The 24,829-nt window shown below is 41.2% G+C and overlaps 1 protein-coding gene across 2 annotated transcripts in view; it reads left to right on the forward strand.

Moving 5' to 3' along the window:
* Positions 1 to 17,719: 17,719 nt before the first annotated feature.
* Positions 17,720 to 24,829, forward strand: part of LOC139584422 (spondin-1-like) — a 127,987-nt gene continuing 120,877 nt past the window's right edge. Inside the window, exons 1-2 of one of the 2 annotated variants that reach the window (XM_071416230.1) lie at positions 18,255 to 18,367; positions 19,098 to 19,163. In XM_071416230.1, the coding sequence (XP_071272331.1) occupies position 19,163 (1 nt within the window). In that variant the 5' untranslated portion in view covers positions 18,255 to 18,367; positions 19,098 to 19,162. Of the gene's footprint in view, positions 18,368 to 19,097; positions 19,164 to 24,829 lie in introns of both variants that reach the window. The other variant, XM_071416229.1, reaches the window with a different exon arrangement.

Raw genomic sequence — 24,829 nt, forward strand, 5'->3', positions numbered from 1 at the left:
ATAGTGAATGTTATGTCCTCTCACTAGCCACACACACTCAACCTTTATAAGAGAGGGCAGAGATGAGATCAGATGGGATGAGGAATGGAGGGATGGATGGGAGGAGGAGGAGGGAGGAGGATAGAAACTTGAAGGAGAGGCTGATTAAAAAGAGTTGGAGGAGGTCAGGCAGAGAAAGGCTATTACAGGAGAAGGACAAGGGACTCCTCTATTCCTCTAGATTTCTCTCTCTCTCTCTCTCGCTCTCTCTCTCTCTCGCTCTCTCTCTCTCTCGCTCTCGCTCTCTCGCTCTCACACTCTCGCTTTCTCAGTGGTGTAAAGTACTTTAGTAAAAATACTTTAAAGTACTACTTAAGTAGTTTTTAGGGTATCTGTACTTTACTTGACTATTTATATTTTTTACAACTTTTACTTTTACTCCACTACTTTCCTAAAGAAAATCCTGTACTTTTTACTCCTTACATTTGACCTGACACCCAAAAGTACTGGCTACATTTTGAATGCTTTGCAGGACAGGAAAATTGTCTAATTAATGCACTTATCAAGAGAACATCCTCGGACATCCCTACTGCCTCTGATCTGGCAGACTCACTAAACACAAATGCTTCGTTTGTTAAGGATGTCTGAGTGTGCCCCTGGCTATCCGTAAATTAAAAAATCAAGAAAATGGTGCAGTTTGGTTTGCTTAATTAAAGGAATTTGAAATGATTTATACGTCTACGTTTACTTTTGATACTTAAGTATATTTTCGTGATTATATTTACTTTTGATACTTAAGTACATTTAAAACCAAATGCTTTTATACTTTTACTCAAGTAGTATTTTACTGGGTGACTCACTTTTACTTGAGTCATTTTCTTTTAAAGTATCTTTACTTTTACTCAAGTATGACTATTGGGTACTTTTTACACCACTGATCTCTCTCTCTCTCTCACACACTCTCACTCGCTCTCTCTCTCTCTCTCTCTCTCTCTCTCTCTCTCTCTCTCTCTCTCTCTCTCTCTCTCTCTCTCTCTCTCTCTCTCTCTCTCACTCGCTCTTGCTCTCTTGCTCTTTATCTCTCTCTCTTACTCTCACTCTCTTGCTCACTCTCTCTTGCTCACTCTCTTGCTCACTCTCTCTTGCTCACTCTCTCTTGCTCACTCTCTCTTGCTCTTGCTCTTTATCTCTTTCTCTCTCACTCTCTCGCTCACTCTCTCTTGCTCTTTATCTCTCTCTCTCTCTTTCTCTCTCACTCTCACTCTCTCGCTCACTCTCTCTTGCTCTTGGTCTTTATCTCGCTCTTTCTATCTTTCTCTATCTCTCGCTCTCTCTCTCTCGTTTTTCTCAGATCTAGGTTTTTCTCAGAGACTCAGAATGTCAATGATGATCCTCTATACCAGGGGTGGGCAAAACTTTAGGGCCACATCGGGATTTCGAAATTCAACAAATTACCAATTTGCTTGTCAAATTGAATTTGCAAGCCAGAAAAAGGGCAGTTATTTGAAAATATAAAGGTCCATTATAATGTCTACATACTTTCTATGAGATTTAGATGTTAAAGTGTGGCCTGGAGGGGTTTTCAAACACAAATTGAACCATTTACACAAAAATAATAATAATATTTTACTCAAACCTACCGTAGGCCGGATTGAATTGGCTTGCCGGCCTGATCCAGCCCTTGGGCAATAGTTTTCCCACCCTGCTCTATACAAATGGCATCTAGCTCAACAGGAGAAAATATATGCAGCAGCACAGCATTTCAGGTCTCAATGAATGAACAGTTTCCCAGCCCTCTCCAGAAACTCTGACATTTCTAGTTAATGTATGAACAGTTTCCCAGCCCTCTCCAGAAACTCTGACATTTCTAGTTAATGTATGAACAGTTTCCCAGCCCTCTCCAGAAACTCTGACATTTCTAGTTAATGTATGAACAGTTTCCCAGCCCTCTCCAGAAACTCTGACATTTCTAGTTAATGTATGAACAGTTTCCCAGCCCTCTCCAGAAACTCTGACATTTCTAGTTAATGTATGAACAGTTTCCCAGCCCTCTCCAGAAACTCTGACATTTCTAGTTAATGTATGAACAGTTTCCCAGCCCTCTCCAGAAACTCTGACATTTCTAGTTAATGTATGAACAGTTTCCCAGCCCTCTCCAGAAACTCTGACATTTCTAGTTAATGTATGAACAGTTTCCCAGCCCTCTCCAGAAACTCTGACATTTCTAGTTAATGTATGAACAGTTTCCCAGCCCTCTCCAGAAACTCTGACATTTCTAGTTAATGTATGCAACTTAATGTATGCTACTGGATTTTAACTTAAATGCAGCTAATGTGACTTATGCTTTGAATGATGACTTGTTGTCATATTACATATTTATCATCCTAATGCATGCTTTACCTGCATGGAACTGCATCTCCCATAGAACAGCTGTGGTACTCCGGAGGGTGGAGGCCGGTTGGCTTCCCTTCTAGCCCTCTCAGCAGACCCCAGGACCCTGGAAACCCACCCTGGCCTCCATCCCGGGCCCCTGGGACCCACACTGGCAGACTGCGAGAGTCCCTCCACGGCCCCAGCCTTGAATTATAAATGAGTGAGCTCACCAGCACCCCGCGACACGATGACACCAACCGTTTGTCAGAGGCAGAGCTGTCGTGTGGAGGCAGAAGAGGTCTTTCTGGCAGGGCTTTGGATCCAGCAACGATTAGAAAAGCATTCAAATTTGACAAATCACACCGGACATTATCAGGTACAGAACAAACCCCAAGGACCTGCAGCTTTCCCCTGCTTTATCATGCTCTAATTTGTCACCTTACTATTAGTGTATTATTCCTTTTTTTCGATCTGCTGTCTCTAATAGACTTGGGGCTGGGTGAAGTGAGGTAAACTGGGGTTGGGTGTCTTGTACATTACCTACCATTGTCATTTATTAATCATTGGTTCTGATAATTATTTATTTACTTTAACCTTGAAATCTCTGGTTGTTGTCTTTAATCAGGACTCAGGACGGCACTACTTTGCTTTTATCATTGTGTTTCCATCTCTCTCTGACGTCTCTCCTGTTGAGATGGTGCTCGTCAGAGAGAGCCTCTGCTGCTCAGGGAGCTGACCCTGAGGGAGCCACCCAGTGTTTGGCATTCCTCAGCAGGCCTGTGAGACACATCTTGTTGAGGTTGGACTATCTGAAGTCGAAATGAAGTGTCCATTAATTCACACCCTATCTGAATACTTAAGATAGACAGTGAATGTTTGAAGTAATATTGACATAGCTTCTGTTGCTCTAATATACTTTATGCAATATGTTTTTGACAACTGCCATCTTGCATTTAATGATTAATTCATTTTCTTGCCAAAGTTGCTGCTAACTTATTGTTATAGATGGTATCTGAAACATAAGACATAAGTGTAAAAAACACAGATGACCTTGGTAAACACAAAAGGTCTGTGAAATGTGAACTGACAGTGCACAAACAACAGAGCAGTGTGGAATAGATGACAGAGCATTTTAGTCTAAAATTCATTTCATTTTAGCATTTTAGTCTAAAATTCACTGGTGTCCCCCAGGGCTCTGTTCTAGGCCCTCTCCTATTCTCGCTATACACCAAGTCACTTGGCTCTGTCATATCCTCACATGGTCTCTCCTATCATTGCTATGCAGACGACACACAATTAATCTTCTCCTTTCCCCCTTCTGATAACCAGGTGGCGAATCGCATCTCTGCATGTCTGGCAGACATATCAGTGTGGATGACGGATCACCACCTCAAGCTGAACCTCGGCAAGACGGAGCTGCTCTTCCTCCCGGGGAAGGACTGCCCGTTCCATGATCTCGCCATCACGGTTGACAACTCCATTGTGTCCTCCTCCCAGAGTGCTAAGAACCTTGGCGTGATCCTGGACAACACCCTGTCGTTCTCAACTCACATCAAGGCGGTGACCCGTTCCTGTAGGTTCATGCTCTACAACATTCGCAGAGTACGACCCTGCCTCACACAGGAAGCGGCGCAGGTCCTAATCCAGGCACTTGTCATCTCCCGTCTGGATTACTGCAACTCGCTGCTGGCTGGGCTCCCTGCCTTTGCCATTAAACCCCTACAACTCATCCAGAACGCCGCAGCCCGTCTGGTGTTCAACCTTCCCAAGTTCTCTCACGTCACCCCGCTCCTCCGCTCTCTCCACTGGCTTCCAGTTGAAGCTCGCATCCGCTACAAGACCATGGTGCTTGCCTACGGAGCTGTGAGGGGAACGGCACCTCCGTACCTTCAGGCTCTGATCAGGCCCTACACCCAAACAAGGGCACTGCGTTCATCCACCTCTGGCCTGCTCGCCTCCCTACCTCTGAGGAAGTACAGTTCCCGCTCAGCCCAGTCAAAAATGTTCGCTGCTCTGGCACCCCAATGGTGGAACAAACTCCCTCACGACGCCAGGTCAGCGGAGTCAATCACCACCTTCCGGAAACACCTGAAACACCACCTCTTTAAGGAATACCTAGGATAGGATAAAGTAATCCTTCTAACCCCCCCCCCTTTAAAAGAGTTAGATGCACTATTGTAAAGTGGTTGTTCCACTGGATATCATAAGGTGAATGCACCAACCTGTAAGTCGCTCTGGATAAGAGCGTCTGCTAAATGACTTAAATGTAAATGTAAAATTTCCACTGCCTATTACTAGCAAAAGTAATGAAATAGAGCACAAATGTAATCATTAGGTGAGGTATATTGGTATAAGATAGGTGTTCTTATTCTCTCTGTAAGTGCCGCATTGCCTCACTGTGCGGAGCTCATTTGAGTCAACTCGATGATAGGCCGTCATTGTAAATAAGAATTTGCTCTTAACTGACTTGCCTAGTTAAATAAAGGTTAGATAAAAAATAAATAAAATGAGTAGAATCCCAGATTCACTGAAGGAAAAGGGGAGGAGTGAGATGAGGAAAATAATACGGAAGAGGAGGAGCTTCAGTCTATTTGCTTCAGCTGCCTCTCTCTCTCTCTCTCTCTTTCATCTCTCTCTCTTTTCTCTTTTCGCTCTCTCTGACTCCCTCTCTCTCTCTCGCTCTCTTTCATCTCTCTCTCTTTTCTCTTTGCTCTCTCTCTATCTACCTCTCTCTTTTCTCTCAATCTCTCTTTCTCTCTTTTTTATATATTTTTCTCTCTCTCTCTCTCTTTTCTCTCTCTCTCGTTTCTCTCTCCTTGCTCTCTCTTTTATTTCTCTCTTTTATTTCTCTCTCTCTCTCTCTCTCTCTCTCTCTCTCTCTCTCTCTCTCTCTCTCTCTCTCTCTCTCTCTCTCTCTCTCTCTCTCTCTCTCTCTCTCTCTCTCTCTCTCTCTCTCTCTCTCTCTCTCTCTCTCTCTCTCTCTCTCTCTCTATATATATATATATATATATATATATATATATATATATATGAAAGCCACAGTGAAATACGTCCCTGGCACAGTACTTTAGCTTCCAGCCATGTTAACGTTCATCAGATTAGGACAGGAAGCCACCGTGCCCCTCGTGCCCCCTCTCTATCATGCCACCCTGGCATGCTGATTAAACATTCTACGCTAGTTTTACGCTAGCCTTAGTAGTTAACAGAATTCACATCACTGTCCAACCACCACAGCAGCATATGGTTCTGTCTTACTAGTTCAGCTGACGTAAGGCATGTTCTCATTAGAGTCCATGTAATCTCCTGTCCAGCCCAACTCCAATGATTTACAGACATGCTATCCTCTTTCTTTGACCGACCCAGCTATCAGCAATCTTCATTTATTGTGAATCCTCCGAGAGAATGTGAGATTGATGATCAAAGAAACTCTATCAGGTCCAGGTCTTTGCAGGTCATCAGCTGGCACACATCATAACCTTACGGTGCATACCACTTTTCGGTTGACTTGTTTCATTGCCAAAAGAGCCATGAGGTATAAACATACCTTTATGTTCATATCAAGCGAGAATGTTGATGGTGAAAAGAAGTTCAACTGGAATTACCCCCACTGCTTTCAACTGAAAAATCTTTGCTTAGTCAGCAAAAAAGTCCCTACCTTCTCTGTCAGATGTCAGTCAGGTTGGGGATTCACTAATCTCTGTGTGCTTCAACTCACATCCACCGCCTGAAGCAGCCAGCACAGCGAGCTGGCAGTGGGTTGTTGCAAATGCTGAGCTGAAAATAAAAAGCCTGTAAAAATGGACATGTAAGAAACTTAGCTTAAATAATCTTCTTGGGCCCTCGGGTCCTTTAAGGTCCCGGACTTGATGTTCAGAGAAGTCTGCTGATGCTACAATACATTAACATATATATGAGAACGTTTTCCCACCTGAGATTTCAAAGTGGGTTAGAGTAAACTCGTAAAGGGAGACCATGGTAACGGGTTACTGAAATTAGATGTGGTGCCTCCTGTTTGTCTTCATTGTATTAGGGACAGAGATCCATTACTGCACAATCATTACTCACAATAGGAAAATAAATGCAACAAAAAGTGTTGCTCAGAGTGAACATTCAGCTGTTAGGACATTTAATTGGATAAAAACTGGGTATAATTGTAACCATGATTTTAACCAAAATCATTTTATGGCCAGATCTAAAGCTGTTCCCTCATGTTCTATACATCCCAGTACTCCAAAAAGCTAACTGATGAGCACACTATCTGTACCAAAGGTAGGCCAACGTGAAGCCAAACACACGGGGAATAGAGACAGAGCCAAGCGAAGGGATGGTGCCCATTCAGCTGATAGTCAGCAAACTAAGAGGGAGCCAGCCTCTGAGATCGTGTAACACACATCCTAAGGCAACTGTGAGATTGGTTCATTTAAAGAGATTGAACAGGATCTTAAGCACCTACAAATTCGTAACATATTGTACGAATATGAACTCATAACATATACGAATAGCAGTAACATGTATTTTACATTTTTTGCAGTACGTAACATACCATACGAAATGGATAACATTGCTCACAATTTTCACTGACCTGTTTTGGCTCGTGGGCACTACTTTCAAAACGACTGGCTGCAATTATACAAAACCTTTAAAACACATATTTAAGTCTTCACTGCAGCCTAGACTTAAAGTGCTTTTAAGGTACTGATTTGTGTTTGTATCTACTGTAGGCCTATACCAGGGCACTGTGTGTGAACTATTTATTTATTTATTTATTCGCCTTTATTTAACCAGGTAGGCCAGTTGAGAACAGGTTCTCATTTACATCTGCGATCTGACCAAGATAAAGCAAAGCAGTGCGACAAAAACAACAACACAGAGCTACACATGGGATAAACAAATGTACAGTCAATAACACAATATACAGTGTGTGCAAATGAAGTAAGGAGGTAAGGCAATAAATAGGCCATAGCGGCGAACTACAATTTAGCAATTAACACTGGAGTGATAGATGTGCAGATGAGGATGTGCAAGTAGAAATACTGGTGTGCAAAAGAGCAGAAAAACAAAAACAAATATGGGGATGAGGTAGTTGATCGGTAAGCTGCTCTGACAGCTGATGTTTAAAGTTAGAGAGGGCGATATAAGTCTCCAACTTCAGGGATTTTTTTCAAATCGTTCCAGTCATTGGCAGCAGAGAACTGGAAGGAAAGGCGACCAAATGAGGTGTTGGCTTTGGGGATGACCAGTGAGATTTACCTGCTGGAACGCGTGCTATGGGTGGGTGTTGCTATGGTGACCAGTGAGCTGAGATAAGGTGGAGCTTTACCTAGCAAAGACTTATAGATGGAGCCAGACCTGGAGCCAGTGGGTTTGGCGATGAATATGTAGCGAGGACCAGCCAACGAGAGCATACAGGTCTCAATGGTGGGTAGTATATGGGGCATTAATGATAAAACGGATGGCACTGTGATAGACTGCATCCAATTTGAGTAGAGTAGAGTAGAGTGAGTAGAGTGTTGGAGGCTATTTTCTAAATGACTTCGCCGAAGTCAAGGATCGGTAGGATAGTCACTTTTACAAAGGTATGTTTGGCAGCATAAGTGAAGGAGGCTTTGTTGTGAAATAGGAAACCGATTCTAGATTCAATTTTGGATTGGCGATGCTTAATATGAGTCTGGAAGGAGAGATTACAGTCTAGCCAGACACCTAGGTATTTACAGTTGTCCACATATTCTAAGTCAGAACCGTTCAGAGTAGTGATGCTAGGCGGGCGGGTGCGTGCGGGCAGCGATCGGTTGAAGAGCATGCATTTAGTTTTATTAGCGTTTAAGAGGATTTGATTAACACAACATGCCTACCACTTTGAAGATGCAAAATATTTTTTATTGTGAAACAAACAAGAAATAACACAAAAAACAGAACTTGAGCGTGCATACCTATTCACCCCCCCATAGTCAATACTTTTGTAGAGCCATCTTTTGCAGCATTTTCAGCTGCAAGTCTCTTGAGGTATGTCTCTATAAGCTTGGCACATCTAGCCACTGGGATTTTTGTCCATTCTTCAAGGCAAAACTGCTTCAGCTCCTTCAAGTTGGATGGGTTCCGCTGGTGTACAGCAATCTTCAAGTCATACCACAGATTCTCAATTGGATTGAGGTCTGGGCTTTGACTAGGCCATTCCAAGACATTTAAATGTTTCCCCTTAAACCCCTCAAGTGTTGCTTTAGCAATATAATTAGGGTCATTGTCCTGCTGGAAGGTGAATCTCCGTCCCAGTCTCAAATCTCTGGAAGACTGAAACAGGTTTCCCTCAAGAATTTCCCTGTATTTAGCACCATCCATCATTCCTTCAATTCTGACCAGTTTCCCAGTCCCTGCCAATGAAAAACATCCCCACAGCATGATGCTGCCACCGCCATGCTTCACTGTGGGGATGGTGTTCTCGGGGTGATGTGAGGTGTTGGGTTTGCACCAGACATAGCGTTTTCCTTGATGGTCAAAAAGCTAAATTTTAGTCTCATCTGACCAGAATACCTTCTTCCATACGTTTGGGGAGTCTCCCACATGCCTTTTGGGGAACACAAAACGTGTTTGCTTATTTTTTTCTTTAAGCAATGGCTTTTTTTCTGGCCACTCTTCCGTAAAGCCCAGATACTCCAATCTCCGCTGTGGAGCTTTGCAGCTCCTTCACAGTTATCTTTGCTCTCTTTGTTGCCTCCCTGATTAATGCCCTCCTTGCCTGGTCCATTAGTGTTGGTGGGCGGCCCTCTCTTGGCAGGTTTGTTGTGGTGCCATATTCTTTCCATTTTTTAATAATGGATTTAATGGTGCTCCGTGAGATGTTCAAAGTTTTGGAATGTTTTTTATAACCCAACCCCGATCTGTACTTCTCCACAACTTTGTCACTGGCCTGTTTGGAGAGTTCCTTGGTCTTCATGATGCCGCTTGCTTGGTGGTGTTGCAGACTCTGTGTTGCAGGTGTATATATACTGAGATCATGTGACACTTATATAAAGTCCACCTGTGTGCAATCTAACTAATTATGTGACTTCTGAAGGTAATTGGTTGCACCAGATCTTATGTAGGGGCTTCATAGCAAAGGGGGTGAATACCTATGCACGCACCACTTTTCCTTTAAAAAAATCTAAATTAAACAGGTTATTTTTTTCATTTCACGTCACCAATTTGGACTATCTTACATGAAATCTAAATAAAGATCAATTTAAATTACAGGTTGTAATGCAACAAAATAGGAAAAACGCCAAGGGAGATGAATACTTTTGCAAGGCACTATAGAATCACAGTAACAGTAAGGTGTTCAATTATTTAAAAATCACATAAACCTATGATGTGCTGTATTCTTGTGAAATATAGAATACAAAGTCATGACTTTGCAAAAATTATGTAACTTGGCATTCGGTTTTCAGTTGAAAGCCAGTACACAAAAATGCAAATCATGGGGTCCAAAATGTTACTGTACTGTTGTTTTGCTGATGCGGTATAATCAAATTTTGATTAACTTACCCTGGGTATGGGGTAAATTGAGCCACTTTGGGTTTAAGTGAGTGATGGTGTCCTGTGACAGTGGGGTATGGATGCCTACATTCAGATATACAGTTTATCTTCAGTATCTGTTCAATATCACTTACCCTTCCATTTCTGGGCCAGTTGTCTGGGAAAGGGATGTTGTTTCCATGTACCAATTCGTAGCCAAGTTCTCTGCATTTGAGGCTACTAAGCCCATGAAACTGGTCGGAGAAAGTCTGTATATGTTTAGAAAGCTCAGATTCCATGTCATGTGATAGGACCTTATGTGCCTCTTCTACTGTATCATAGCCTCTCTTTCACACAGGTACATGTGTCATTCAGTCCATTTGTTCACCTCTTGCTGCTTAATGGACTTTTTCCCTTCTCCCACTTCCTTGGCTGCTCTCTGAAGAACCTCAAGGGGGACTAGACCCCTTCTTGTTTTACGTTTGTATACACAGGGCATGATGATCTACTCTATGTCTGCTCTGTAACAATAAAAATGCACTATCTTGAGTACATACGCATGACACATTGCAAAAATACTATGCATAAAACTGACTAAATGTAATCATCATTTGTATGGGGTATTGTGGCCATTGGCTCAACTTACAGTACCCCAAGGCAAACATTTTGACTATATTAGCCCACACAGCTACAAGGATGCACTTTCATGCTAGGTTTAGGACCTCATATTGTAGCTTATAGAGACCCCAACTGATGTATACTGAACAAAAATATAAAACACAACATGCAACAATTTCTAAGATTTTACTGAGTTACAGTTCATATAAGGAAATCAGTCTATTGAAATAAATTCATCAGGCCCTAATTTATGGATTTCACATGAATGGGAATACAGATATGCATCTGTTGGCCACACATACCTTTAAAAAAAGTAGGGGCGTGACACATCTCCTTCGCATAGAGTTGATCAGGCTGTTGATTGTGGCCAGTGTAATGTTATCCCACTCCTCTTCAATGGCTGTGCAAAGTTGCTGGATATTGGTGGGAACTGGAACAAGCTGTCGTACACGTCAATCCAGAGCATCCCAAACATGCTCAATGGGTGACATGTCTGGTGAGTATGCACGCCATGGAAGAACTGAGACATTTTCAGCTTCCAGGAATTGTGTACAGATCGTTGTGACATGGGGCCGTGCATTATCATGCTGAAATATGAGGTGATGGCGGTGGATGAATGGCACGACAATGGGCCTCAGGATCTCATCACGGTATCTTTGTGCATTCAAATTGCCATCGATAAAAGGCAACTGTGTTCATTGTTCAAAGCTTATACCTGCCCATACCATAACCCCACCGTCCCCATGGGGCACTCTGGTAACAACATTGAGATCAGCAAACCACTTGGCCCACATGACACCATACACATGGTCTGTGGTTGTGAAGCCGGTTGGTCATACTGCCAAATAATCTAAAAGAATGTTGGAGAGGTAGAGAAATTACATTCAATTCTCTGGCAACAGCTCTGGTGGACATTCTTGCAGTCAGCATGCCAATTGCACACTGCCTCAAAACTTGAGACATCTGTGGCATTCTGACAAAACTGTGCATTTTAAAGTGGCCTTTTATTGTCCTCAGCACCTGTGTAATGATCATGCTGTTTAATCAGTTTATTGATATGCCACGTGGATGGATTATCTTAGCAAAGGAAAAATGCTCGCTAACAGGGATGTAAACAAATTTGTGCACAAAATTAGACCGAAATTGTCAGAGTCGTGTGTATAGGTGGCAGGGAAGTCAGGCGCAGGAGAGTTAAACGGAGTTTAAATGGAGACTTTTAATAAATGTCCACTTAACATGCTCCAAACACGAAAATGTACATACATAAAATAAACATGGGTACGAGGACCCGTCGCGCATCTATACACCAAGAAACAACACTTGACATAAAACAATCTCTGACAAAGACATGAGGGGAAACAGAGGGTTAAATACACAAGAGGTAATGGATGGGATTGAAAACAGGTGTGTGGGAAGACAAGACAAAACCAATGGAAAATGAAAAATGGATCGATGATGGCTAGAAGACCGGTGACGTCGACCGCCGAACACCGCCCGAACAAGGAGAGGCAACGACTTCGGCAGAAGTCGTGACAGAAATAAGCTTTTTGAGCATATGGAACATTTTGGGGATCTTTTATTTCAGCTCATGTAACATGGGACCAACAATTTACGTTGCATTTATATTTTTGTTCAGTGTATAAAGCAATCTGGATCTAACTTGCTTACCACTTTTTCCATGTGGTTTCTTCCTTCCCAGACTCCATGAAATGATGACCTCTTCCTAAATATTTGGTCACATTGATTCATTTTGTGTATTATTTTTTAGAAACAAAAGATGGCTCAACTAACACTTTGGCTCAATTTACCCCACTCTCTCCTACTTCCCCTACTTTATCTCTCTCTCAAATCTTAGAGACAGAATACCTGCTATACGAGACAACCATTAGGAAGAATTTCAAGACATTGTCCATATTTGAATACCTTCGTCACTGACAAACAGTAACACTTTGGTGCACCCAAGTCCATCCATAAAGCTCTGACTATGATGCTTTGCTATAGAGCTTATGTTAGTGCTTGCATGTCCTCACAATCAGGATAGAATTGTACCCACCACCCACCACTCCACATTCACACACACACTTCCTCCTCCCACCTAGGAGTGTGTTCTGATTATGTTTGATGTGAAGTGTTGATAGGCACATGTCAGATGCCGCTCCCCTTATCTACTCCCTGATAAGATAACTTCCGTTGGCTCCTGTGCTTGACAATGATGTCCTCAGGAAAGACATGACCACAATAGTTGGATTTCACCTACAGAGAGATAACACATGAAACAGTGTTCAAGGAATGTAACAGAATTGGGTGATTCATACATGGTTACAGACTTTTAGAAATCAATAATCAACACATCTATCTTATTTACTGGAGCTATGGGTAGCTACAGTCATTTTTACCATTATCTATGACAGACTACACCACTCCCGAGTGGTGCAGCGGTCTAGAAGCGTCACTACAGACTGTGGTTCGATTCCAGGCTGTGTCACAACCGGCTGTTATAGACCCTGGTTTGATTCCAGGCTGTATCACAACCGGCTGTGATTGGGAGTCCCATAGGGCGGTGCACAATTGGCCCAGCAGGGTGGGCCGTCATTGTAAATAAGAATTTGTTCTTAACTGACTTGCCAGTTAAATAAAGGTTAAATCATTTTTTTTAAATTAAAGCAGCTAAGCAGCACTGCATCAACAGTGAGTATAATTGAAGGGTTATTTGGGGTATGATATCCTCTCAGTCAGCGAGAAATACCGCACCTACCTGGGGAAGCGCATTTGGATTCAGAGTTGTCTGTCTTGACTCGCTGTAATTGCATCTGATGGCCTCCAAACGTTCACGATATTTCAGCAGGGTGTTTAAATGGACGATCTGAACCGATTACCTCCAACTCCCATCAAGGTGCACAACGTACAGTTCCAGGGAAGCAGGTCAGACTGACACAACACATGCTTGCTGAGAGATTAACACTTTCTAGTCTGTTACACATTATAAATAGATTTATATAAATAGATTTATACAGAACATGGTATATGATATTATTAATATGCTTATCTTATACCCTTTTCCCACTATCATGCTGACCCAAATCAAGCTGCGCAGGCTCAGATATATTTTCAAATGGTCCTTTTCAGCACGGTTCCAGCGACTATGGTGGATAGGTATCCAGGCCAGCTCACTACAGCTTGGTTTAGCTTGGCTAGGCTCAGTAGTGTGAACCACCATTTATTGTTGTTTATGTCCGGCACAACAGGTACGTTGGCAGGTTGAGACGTCCATGTAGACATCTGTGTGTTTATGAAGCAGTAAAATATAAATGTACCATTGGGAAATAGTATTGCAAGGAGTCAACAGCCACGCAGGCCGCTAGATGGGAAACAGCCACCACTCATACATACACGTAGAACCGAAGTACAGAGGTGGGCTGTCAGATGGGCTTCCTCCAGCCTCAGGTACTGTTCTCCTCTATGTGTTGTTACCACTGCCACATGGGTCTCACTCCCACACCACCATACCTTTCCCTGCCATTCAGACCAAACACACACCATTATTCAATAATGCATGTGTAGTGATGTTTATTTGATCTTGATAGGGGAAATGTTTTCATAGCAACCCAGAGATTGGTTTTCTTCAATGGAGGTTTTAGTGAATGGCAGCTAGGGGAGCATTATGGCAGACATCCACACAGCCGTCTATGATAACTAAGGCTACAGTGTGTGAGGAGAGCTAATGCACTCCTATTGTTTTCAATACAGACCAGACCACTACTAAGTCACATTGGCAGGCACAGTGTCCATACAGTAGAGAAGGATTTGCGTAGATAGAAGACAGTGGATGGAGAGTGGTAGTGTGGAGAGATTCAAATTCTATCCATTTGAGCGGCTCATAAAAAAAGCTGGAATAAGTGAGACACTTTTCAGATGATGAAAGGATATGCCAATTGGTCTCAGATATGTTTATGCAAATACTTGAGGCACATTTACATAAAACAAATAAAACTGTTAGAAGATGACACAGTGAAACATCACAGTAGGCTGTCTCAATCAAAAGTGGGATTTCCTATAGTTTGTAATAATTTAATAATAATTTATTATACAATTTCATCAGTTTTAATGTATTGGATATGGATCTTATAGACTTTATATGCTACTGTATATCCATTAGTAAATATTTATTGATATGAAATGGAACAGTCTGCCTAAATTATTTATTACAGCTACCTCCATTGATTCACTTCCAGATAGCCTATCTCACATGTGCTTTTTATTCAATTACAACCCAGTACCCCAAAAAATCCTCCCATTTGCTATTTTCCACTTTCCCTACGCCCAAGGCTATACATTCCTACCGCCAGCGGCCGAGTGGAGTTTGCCGTTCAAGACGTGATTTGCATCTCTGGCAGGTGTGACCCCCACTCATAGGAACCTATAAACCCTTGGCAGGCCGCTTTTGTATCTCTGGCATTTAGGCTCCACTCAGAGGACAGCTATAAACCCTAGGCAAGCCATCTAGACATGAATTAATTTCAAAGACAATAGCAAGGAATTTCTCTAATCTCAAATTGGGCTTGCCACCCTCCAGCTAACTATAGCCAGCCAGAGGCTGCAAGCTGTTTTTGCTGTTTCTATAAATACCTTACATTTGTTGTGATTTTAATGTGAATTGATTTACCAATGCAATATTTATGTCACCTTACTCCACTACTAATGTATATGTTTCATATAATTATATGCTGCTTCTGCACTTTATCCCACTCACTATGCACATGGGCAAATAAGGTCCATACTAAATCCTTATAAACTATGTTTAAAAATCTTATTTTCATTTATATCTTATTTTATTTTATCTGCATGCCTATTGTACTTGATTTAGTTTATTTAGTATTTGTATTAGTACGTTGTACTGTATATTTACAATGTAACTTATTTGATTGCTTTCCTATGTTACTTATTTGTCACTGTTGTCCCCATTGCACTGTGTGAGAAGCCTGCAAGTACATGACAATACAATATCTAATACCTATAGAGCTGGTTGTATCCTCCTGACTAGTCGTTCTTTTTTTAAAGAAACAAATTATGCTTCTCTGCATCTCTGCTAAAATCTGGGTAAAAGATTCAAAGAAATGTGAGTCTTATTCAGTACATTTAGTTATTGCTTGCTTTTCTAAAGTCTACTAACCTTGCCAGCAGGCATGCCAGCTAAAATGGTTAGACAAGCTAGGTACTCGAACTTGATTGATAGTCTGAAATGGCTTCTTGGTAGCTCTTAAACTCAAGACGTAATTCTGTTTCTCCATCCGAAGAAACTACATTTCCACTACACTTCCTGAGTTACGTTTACACACGTGTTCAGAGCATGCTAGATAGCTAATTAGCACAGGTGGTTGCCTCATCTTCCATCTGTTTTCTGTAAAGAAGCGTTGTAGCATGGAGATATTGCCATGTGAGAACACTAACCTTAACCCTATCAATTTAACCTTTAGCATTTTGAAAATGATTTCTTGCCGATATGAATCAAATCAAACTTTATCAAAATCTGGGATTCAATAAAATAAGGTCCTTATGCTTCCAATACCATACCGCAAACGATGCATGTTAATGAGCAGCTTGAGCGTCAGGGATCTTAACAAAACTCACCCCTACTGATACGCATTCGTCTAATGACCTAGCAAATTTATGAAGGTGGCTTTAGCCAAGATAGGTTAGCAATCTCCCAACCTCATAACTAGCTACCAAGAAGCTAACCCTTGATCATGACTCTCAGTTCCATTACACAATCATGACTCTCAGTTCCATTACACAATCATGACTCTCAGTTCCATTACACAATCATGACTCTCAGTTCCATTACACAATCATGACTCTCAGTTCCATTACACAATCATGACTCTCAGTTCCATTACACAATCATGACTCTCAGTTCCATTACACAATCATGACTCTCAGTTCCATTACACAATCATGACTCTCAGTTCCATTACACAATCATGACTCTCAGTTCCATTACACAATCATGACTCTCAGTTCCATTATGTTACGTAATGGAACTGAGAGTCATGATCAAGGGCTAGCTTCTTGGTAGCTAGTTATGAGGTTGGGAGATCAAATCAAATTGTATTAATCACATGCGCGGAATACAACAGGTGTAGACCTTACTTACGAGCCCCTAACCAACAATGCAGTAAATACAAATAAGAATAATAAATAAAAGTAACAAGTAATTAAAGAGCAGCAGTAAAATAACAATAGCGAGACTATATACAGGGGGGTACCGGTACAGAGTCAATGTGCGGGGGCACCGGTTAGTCGAGGTAATTGAGGTAATATGTACATGTAGGTAGAGTTATTAAAGTGACTATGCATAGATGATAACAACAGAGAGACAGAGTAGCAGCGGTGTAAAAGGGTGTGTGGTGTGGGGGGGGGGGGGGGGGGGGGGCAATGCAAATAGTCTGGGCAGCCATTTGATTAGATGTTCAGGAGTCTTATGGCTTGGGGGTAGAAGCTGTTTAGATTGGGAACCTATCTGGGCTAGCTAAAGCTACCGTCATAAAATTGCTAGGTGGTTAGTATTATTACAGAGAAAAAACAACTACAAAAATGACATTAAAAAAAATTATATATTTTTTAAACAGGACACATCTAAGGGGACAAGTGCCACTGTGCCTCCTATGGGCATGAAGACTGACAGAACTGACCCTCATTATCGGATATATTTTGCACACATAATAATTTACAATACTTTTCCACAAACCTTTTTCAATGCCATCCAATGTATATTAAATAATAAAAATCAATAAATATATTTTAAAAAGTGGCGACAGGGAGTAGGCATGCCGCTGGCTTGACACTGAAAATAATATTATTGCTTCCAATTGGCAGCTGTAGTGTCACAGGTCAGGAGAAGGACGGGTGGGCTGTGTGAGGAAAACGGCATGTGAGAACGACAGTCGCGGGCGTCTGGTGAATGCTGCCGATGGGCAAAAAAGCTATAGCACGGCACTCCACCACTCTGGAGGAACGCCGGTCACTCGAGTCCTCATTGCTAATCTGGAAGAAAACGTCACGCAAATAATTTTGCACTATATAAACGGTAAAATTGTATAATCGTCAAAAGTAAATAATTGAGCACACACCAAACATTTGCCTTGCCATTATCATTAATACAAGTAAAGGCGCATTATTGTTATGAGCGCCCTGCTATATTATAATTGACTTGTGAGATCCACCGCTGTGTAAACATTGGCCGACAGCTTTCCTGCGTCTCACCAAGAATGTCAAACGCACCTCTCGGTCACAGGGGTGATTAGGAATGTCTGGGTTTTGTTTATACTCTGCTGCCTTCATCGCAACAATCTAGTTATTCCCTCGTTTTCGGGGACAGCTGTGCTGCTGCGCTTCGCTATTTCCCGGACCCTGAGAATTACTCCGTTAACTCAACACTCAAGCTACCTATCACCGCTTTCCTCTCAGATCAGTGTAACTATATGCTGAAGCAGTGCCATCGAACTTCGAAACCCGCTCTGTCTGGGATGGATTCACCGCGGTTTCTCACACCATTTATTACCAAGTGTCAGGGCTAATAGTTTGCAGGAATTCCGTAGTTGGGGACTGTGGGGAGAAAATATATCCTCTATTTTGTTTCCTTTGTAGAGGTGGAATAAAGAACTTCCCACCACACCATCAATAATGGGAATATATTTGCATTTGCTGCTTTTGCAGTATGTTGTCTCCAATTGTGTGTGCAATGCTCTCACGTTCGTCGAGGAACCAACAGATAAGCAAGCGAAGTCGGATGGATATTGCGGCAGGATTTTACGGGCACAGACACAGGGTACACGGAGAGATGGCTACAATGAGTTTCGGCTAAGAGTCGAGGGGGACCCAGAACATTACCAAACTGCAAGCACATACAGAGGTATACAACAATAAGAGCACATTTTACGTATTGTTACTTGCTTGGCTTTGCTTATATCCACCAAATTGGAGTGAATTTGAAAAGGACAACTCTCAGAAAGTATAGCCTACTTCAGTAGTCTAACACCCTAATAAGTCAAGTTTAGATTCCGTGCGCAAGTCACTTCCATTGCGTAATTGTGACAAATGTAGCCAACCATAGCCACTAATCACACCTCAATATGACAGCTGAAGACAAGTGCAATACTTGTATCAAAACAATTGCACCTGCACTGACCAAACATATTAGTGAAAGTAACACATATGATGCGTTTGTTATTGCAGCTATGGCACTCAGGAAAGATGTCAATATGCCATGCACTCTTGGAAAAAAAGGTGCTATCTAGACCCTAAAAGGGTTCTTTGGCTGTCCCCAGAGAATACCCCTTTGAAGAACCTTTTTAGTTCAAAGTAGAACCTGTTTAGTTCCAGGTAGAACATTTTGGGGTTAGAATCATTTCCAGAGGGTTCTACATGGAAACCAGAAGGGTTCTACCTGGAACCAAAGGGGTTCTACCTGGAACCAAAAGGGTTCTACCTGGAACCAAAAGGGTTCTACATCGAACCAAAAAGGGTGCTCCTATGGTTGCAACACGTTCTAAACCGATTTGGTGACAAACATTGTTTTCCTTGTTTCCATTCGTCCACATGGCTGCTGGCTGTGCTTTGCTTACACCGAAAATATCGTGAAGATTGCCCATTTATTTTATTTTTTGTAAGGACCCAAAAAAACTGAGGCAGTGGGAGAACCTTTTCAAGTAAGTAAATACATGTTTAAATGTTTTTTTTTTAAACTATGTATTATTAGCTAGCTAGCTATGTGGCTACAGTTCGCTACTTTGTAGGCTAACTCAACTGAGCTGCTAGACAAATGGCTAACATTGCACACCGTTTAGCTAAGTGAATTAAATGGCACCAGCTAGCTAATTTCCCATTAGCTAGATATCTTGGTGTAATCATTCTAAATTAAAAACAGTCTCCAAATACATTTGTAGATAACAGCCATGGAAAAGGGTGAAATTGCAGCTCTAGCTGTCAGTAAAGGGAGATTGTAGGCTACTGGACAGGGCAGATCATTTTGTGGGAGGACATTATGAAAATATTCTCCAGTTCCAGACCCAAGAGGGAAAAACCATAAGGCCAGAGATAATAGCAACATAATATTCAGTGCTGTCTAATTGTATTATAATGAAGTCTGTTTCTTTGTGATGTTTTCTGTCCTCAGATATCGAAAACTGTGAAAGCCTGTTTGCAGATTAAAAGAGGTCCCAATAAATGTCACATAAGACTAAGGGTATATCCTATATGCCATGGGTCATATGTGTAGGCCTACCTATGTTGCCAGATACATAATACAGTTAAATGCAGTTAAACATCACACACAATGTATAAACCTATTAGAATTTGAGCAGGCCAACCTTGCTGGAGGTCTGCTGGGTGTGCAGGGTTCTGTTTCAGCCCAGCAATAACACACTTCATTGAACTTATCAAATATAATGAGTTGATAATCAAGTGTGCTATTGTGGGGCTGGAATAGAAGTCTGCTCATCCAGTAGATCAGGGATCACTGGAGCAAGGTTGGCCACTGCTAGTATGGAGTTGTTTTTGTTCCCCTGAAATTATGCTTTAGTAATAATAGCGTACAATTATCTATTGTTGTTTAGACTAAGATGTCTAATCTTTACATACAGGTAATCTTATTTGTACATTTTGAAGTGATAAAGTGTTGATTCTTTGAAGTTACGTTTTTAAACTTGTTTTAATTGTTAAACTATTATTCAAAATGAACTAGTATCAATGTTGATTAATCATATCGCAATCCTGCAATAAAGAGGAGAAGGGATTCTGTGTCTGTGTTTCTGTGTATTCTCAAATGAACATTGCATTTTTGTCTAGTCGTAAGATCTCAAGTCGGTTTTATTTGATTGTCACTCTCTCAGTATATCAGCTATGTGAATAGATTTCGCAGCTTATCATATGGCATGCATTGCCAATGGAGTCATAGGCCTACAGTATTACTGCCCATAAGGCATTACTGGCCTTATGGGCATCTGAAGCAGAGCATAGCTCAACTCAGACATTGTTTAAATGTTGAGCTATATGTTCTCAATTTAAAATGATACCAGTAGACAATGTATATGAGGGAAACCATATACCAGATGTTGTACATGCCTTTTAAGTGCTGACATAAAATGTTTAGTGTAAATCCACTCCTTGTAATTCAGGTACAGTATAAAAATAAGTAGACCACAATTAGGCTACAGGAGATGAGCATTACAGGTAACAATTAGGCTACAGGAGATGAGCATTACAGGTAACAATTAGGCTACAGGAGATGAGCATTACAGGTAACAATTAGGCTACAGGAGATGAGCATTACAGGTAACAATTAGGCTACAGGAGATGAGCATTACAGGTAACAATTAGGCTACAGGAGATGAGCATTACAGGTAACATTTTATGAGGTTCATGAGATTTTTTTCCATTCATTTTAGCAACGTTGCTTGCATTTTGTCCCCATAGATCAACAGTACATGGTTGCCGTTTACAGCCAAATATCAGTTCAGAAACGTCAAAATAAAAAATATTGACATGGCCAGCATTGTAGACCATTTCTGCAGCTTTAGCTCACCTCGAAATAACAGAGAAATGCTGTGAAAACCAGCATGCTGCAAACGTTGCAGTGCATGTTTTGGTGATATTTTTAGTCCTCAGACACTGTTGCTCCTATGGCACTAATCTGGTGAGCATCTTTGTAGCTCTGCCCAAGCAAGGCATTTGATTGGTTTGATGTGTTCTGAGGTGTCACGTTCCACTCCTATTTAGTTGATTTCTGCCATGGAACTTTCCCAGGCTTCCCGTTAGCCTGTTTCGCGACGAGGCTAGGTATGCCAGACCCCAGCTCTAGACCAAACATTTTAACTGGTCAAAAAAGTGGTCGAAAAAGTACTCAATTGTTATACTTGAGTAAAAGTAAAGATGTCTTAATAGAAAATGACTCGAGTAAAAGTGAAAGTCACCCAGTAAAATACTACTTGAGTGAAAGTCTAAAAGTATTTGGTTTTAAATATACTTAAGTGTTAAAAGTAAGTGGAATTGCAATTGTCTTGTTTTTTTTTACATTTACAGATAGCCAGGGGTATACTCCAAAAATATAGTAAAGTACAGAAACACCAAAAAATACTTAAGTAGTAGACTACTTTAAAGTATTTTGACTGAAGTACTTTACACCACTGGTAAAAAAAACAACTGACAAAATAATTCCAATCCCGATTAAAATACAGCAGCTGTTTAGCTGTTTAATTTGATGTAGGCATTTGAACTCGGCCTTGATTTCCTTTTTGTAATCTGATAACCAGGAGTTAATTGAATTGGGAAGTGGGGGAGCCTGCTTTTTTGGTGACCATTCTAAACAAAAAGCTGTTTTATTGCTATTAAAATATAGGTTCTGATAGCTGTATGCCTAATTTAAATTTACATTCATTCGCCCAGTCGGCTAGCGCAATTTTCGTTTCATGTATTGGTATAAAAATAAACACAACTGAACAACTTGCTATTTATTTTTTTATTTCACCTTTATTTAACCAGGTAGGCCAGTTGAGAACAAGTTCTCATTTACAACTGCGACCTGGCCAAGATAAAGCAAAGCTGTCACGTTCCTGACCTGTTTTCCCTTGTTTTTGTATTTGTTTAGTATGGTCAGGGCGTGAGTTGGGGTGGGCATTCTATGTTATGTGTTTCTATGTTGGGTTCATTTTCAATTAGCCTGATATGGTTCTCAATCAGGGGCAGGTGTTTTACGTTTCCTCGGATTGAGAACCATATTAAGGTAGGCTGTTCTCACTGTTTGTTTGTGGGTGATTGTTCCTGTGTTAGTGTTTATGCCACACGGGACTGTTTCGTTTGTGAGTTTGTTCCTGTTCGTGCGTTCTTCGTTGTCTGTAAGTTCTCATGTTCAGGTCTGTTTACGTCGTTTATTGTTTTGTAGTTTGTTAAGAGTTTTTTCGTGTTCGTCTTTCTTTAAATAAATCATTATGTCTTCATACCTCGCTGCATATTGGTCCGATCCTTGCTCCTCCTCAGACGAGGAGGAGAACGAACGTTACAAAAGCAGTGTGACAAAAACAACAACACAGAGTTACACATAAACAAACATAGTCAAAAACACAATAGAGAAATCTATGTACAGTGTGGGCAAATGTAGAAGATTAGGGAGGTAAGGCAATAAATAAGCCATAGAGGCGAAATAATTACAATTTAGCATTATCACTGGAGTGATACATGTGCAGATGATGATGTGCAAGTAGAGATAATGGGGTGCAAAAGAGCAAAAAGATAAATAACAATATGGAGATGAGGTAGTTGGGTGTGCTATTTACAGATTGGCTGTGTACAGGTACAGTGATCGGTAAGCTGCTCTGAAAGCTGATGCTTAAAGTTAGAGAGGGAGATCTAAGTCTCCAGCTTCAGTGATTTTTGCAATTCGTTCCAGTCATTGGCAGCAGAGAACTGGAAGGAAAGGCGGCCAAAGGTAGTGTTGGCTTTGGGGATGACCAGTGAAATATACCTGCTGGAGCGTGTGATATGGGTGGGTGTTGCTATGGTGACCAGTGAGCTGAGATAAGGCGGGGATTTACCTAGCAAAGACTTATAGATGACCTGGAGCCAGTGGGTTAGGCGACGAATATGTAGCGAGGGCTAGCCAACGAGAGCATACAGGTCGCAGTGGTGGGTAGTATATGGGGCTTTGGTGACAAAACGGATGGCACTGTGATAGACTACATCCAGTTTGCTGAGTAGAGTGTTGGAGGATATTTTGTAAATGACATCGCCAAAGTCAAGGATCGGTAGGATAGTCAGTTTTACGAGGGTATGTTTGGCAGCATGAGTGAAGGAGGCTTTGTTGCGAAATAGGAAGCCGAATCTAGATTTATTTTTGGATTGGAGATGCTTAATGTGAGTCTGGAAGGAGAGTTTACAGTCTAAACAGACACCTAGGTATTTGTAGTTGTCCACATTTTCTAAGTCAGAACCGTCCAGAGTAATGATGCTCCTCGTTTGTTGATGCAATGTTTCAATGTTATCAGAGCCACTTTGTTGATACAATGCTTCAGTATTCGCAGAATGTTTCCCTTCCCTGGCGAATAATGCAGACAGGCAAATGCAAAAATTTGCTGGAAGCGCACGAGACAATGTTGGTGGGAAGCACATGAGACAATGATACTGTCATAGTAAACTGTAGGCGCCGTTCCACAAGGGTGACTTCATATAGTCTATAGAAGGGGATCGGCAACCTTTTTCACGTGGAGTGCCAATCTACAATTGATCCTACCATTTCTAAAGATCTGCATGCCAGTTATGATTTTCATATACGCATAACCGTGCCCAACAAATGTCAAACTGCACACAACCAACATAATTCTATAGCTGGCTGCTAGACAGGTGCTGTCTATTCAGCACCACGCAATGGCGCTCCACTATGCTTACCTGTACGGAGAAGCTGTCCATTCAGCAGTGCTGAATCACGGGCGGGGCCTTAGCTCCCTTTAAAAAGGTATGTGTAGGTTTTCCTTTTGTATTTTGTGATTTCGTCGTTCTTTAGTCGAGTTTGTTTGTCTTCATGCGTCCCTGTCGATTGTAGGCCTAAGTAAATCCGTTGATGTATGCATTTTATTTCAATGCATGTGTAGGATTTATCTGGAATAGTTTGCATTCACGATCAGCTGTTTTATGCTCTGGTTACTTTCACATTAATGTCGGCATTTGAAGTCGGCCTTGTTGTGACTTGATAGATGCATGTATGCGCTGTTCTACAAGTAAATTAGTCAATTTATGATATGGTTGAGTAGTGGTTGACATTGTACGCACGTTCCACAGACCTTTAAACTTAATATTGTGGTGATAATTAATGGCTGGGGTCATTTTTTTTGCCCCCCCCCCAAAAGAAAATTGCCCTTTGCTTAATACTGCATTAAAAATGTTTTTTCACATTTTACAAACATAATAGATGAAGTAATATAAATACAAATGTGTTTTAACATCCATACCCTAGCTGAACTGACACCCCTAGGGGGATGCACGGTAATAGGTGTTCATTGGCCTGTGGTAAGTGGCTCATTATCACATTATAATTCACTGTTGTGTGATTGTGAGCAGCATTATTTCCCTTGGAAAAAGAAACCAGGTGTGCTTTTGACTGAGCTATGCTGGTCAGTAGTGTGCAATTAGTAAATACAATTATATTATTACATTCTTCATGACTCTCTCATCAAAGTTTCCCATACAGGTGTCAGAATATCATATAACTGCTCCCAGTGACCCTACATTAATAATACTAATTATGTTCACTTAAAAATGAATTACATTATTATCTAACGATTGTGTAAATACATCTAACAATGTTTATCTTTTATAATGTACCCGA

This window comes from Salvelinus alpinus, chromosome 9, assembly GCF_045679555.1.
Source record: "Salvelinus alpinus chromosome 9, SLU_Salpinus.1, whole genome shotgun sequence".
Taxonomy (NCBI): Eukaryota; Metazoa; Chordata; class Actinopteri; order Salmoniformes; family Salmonidae; genus Salvelinus; species Salvelinus alpinus.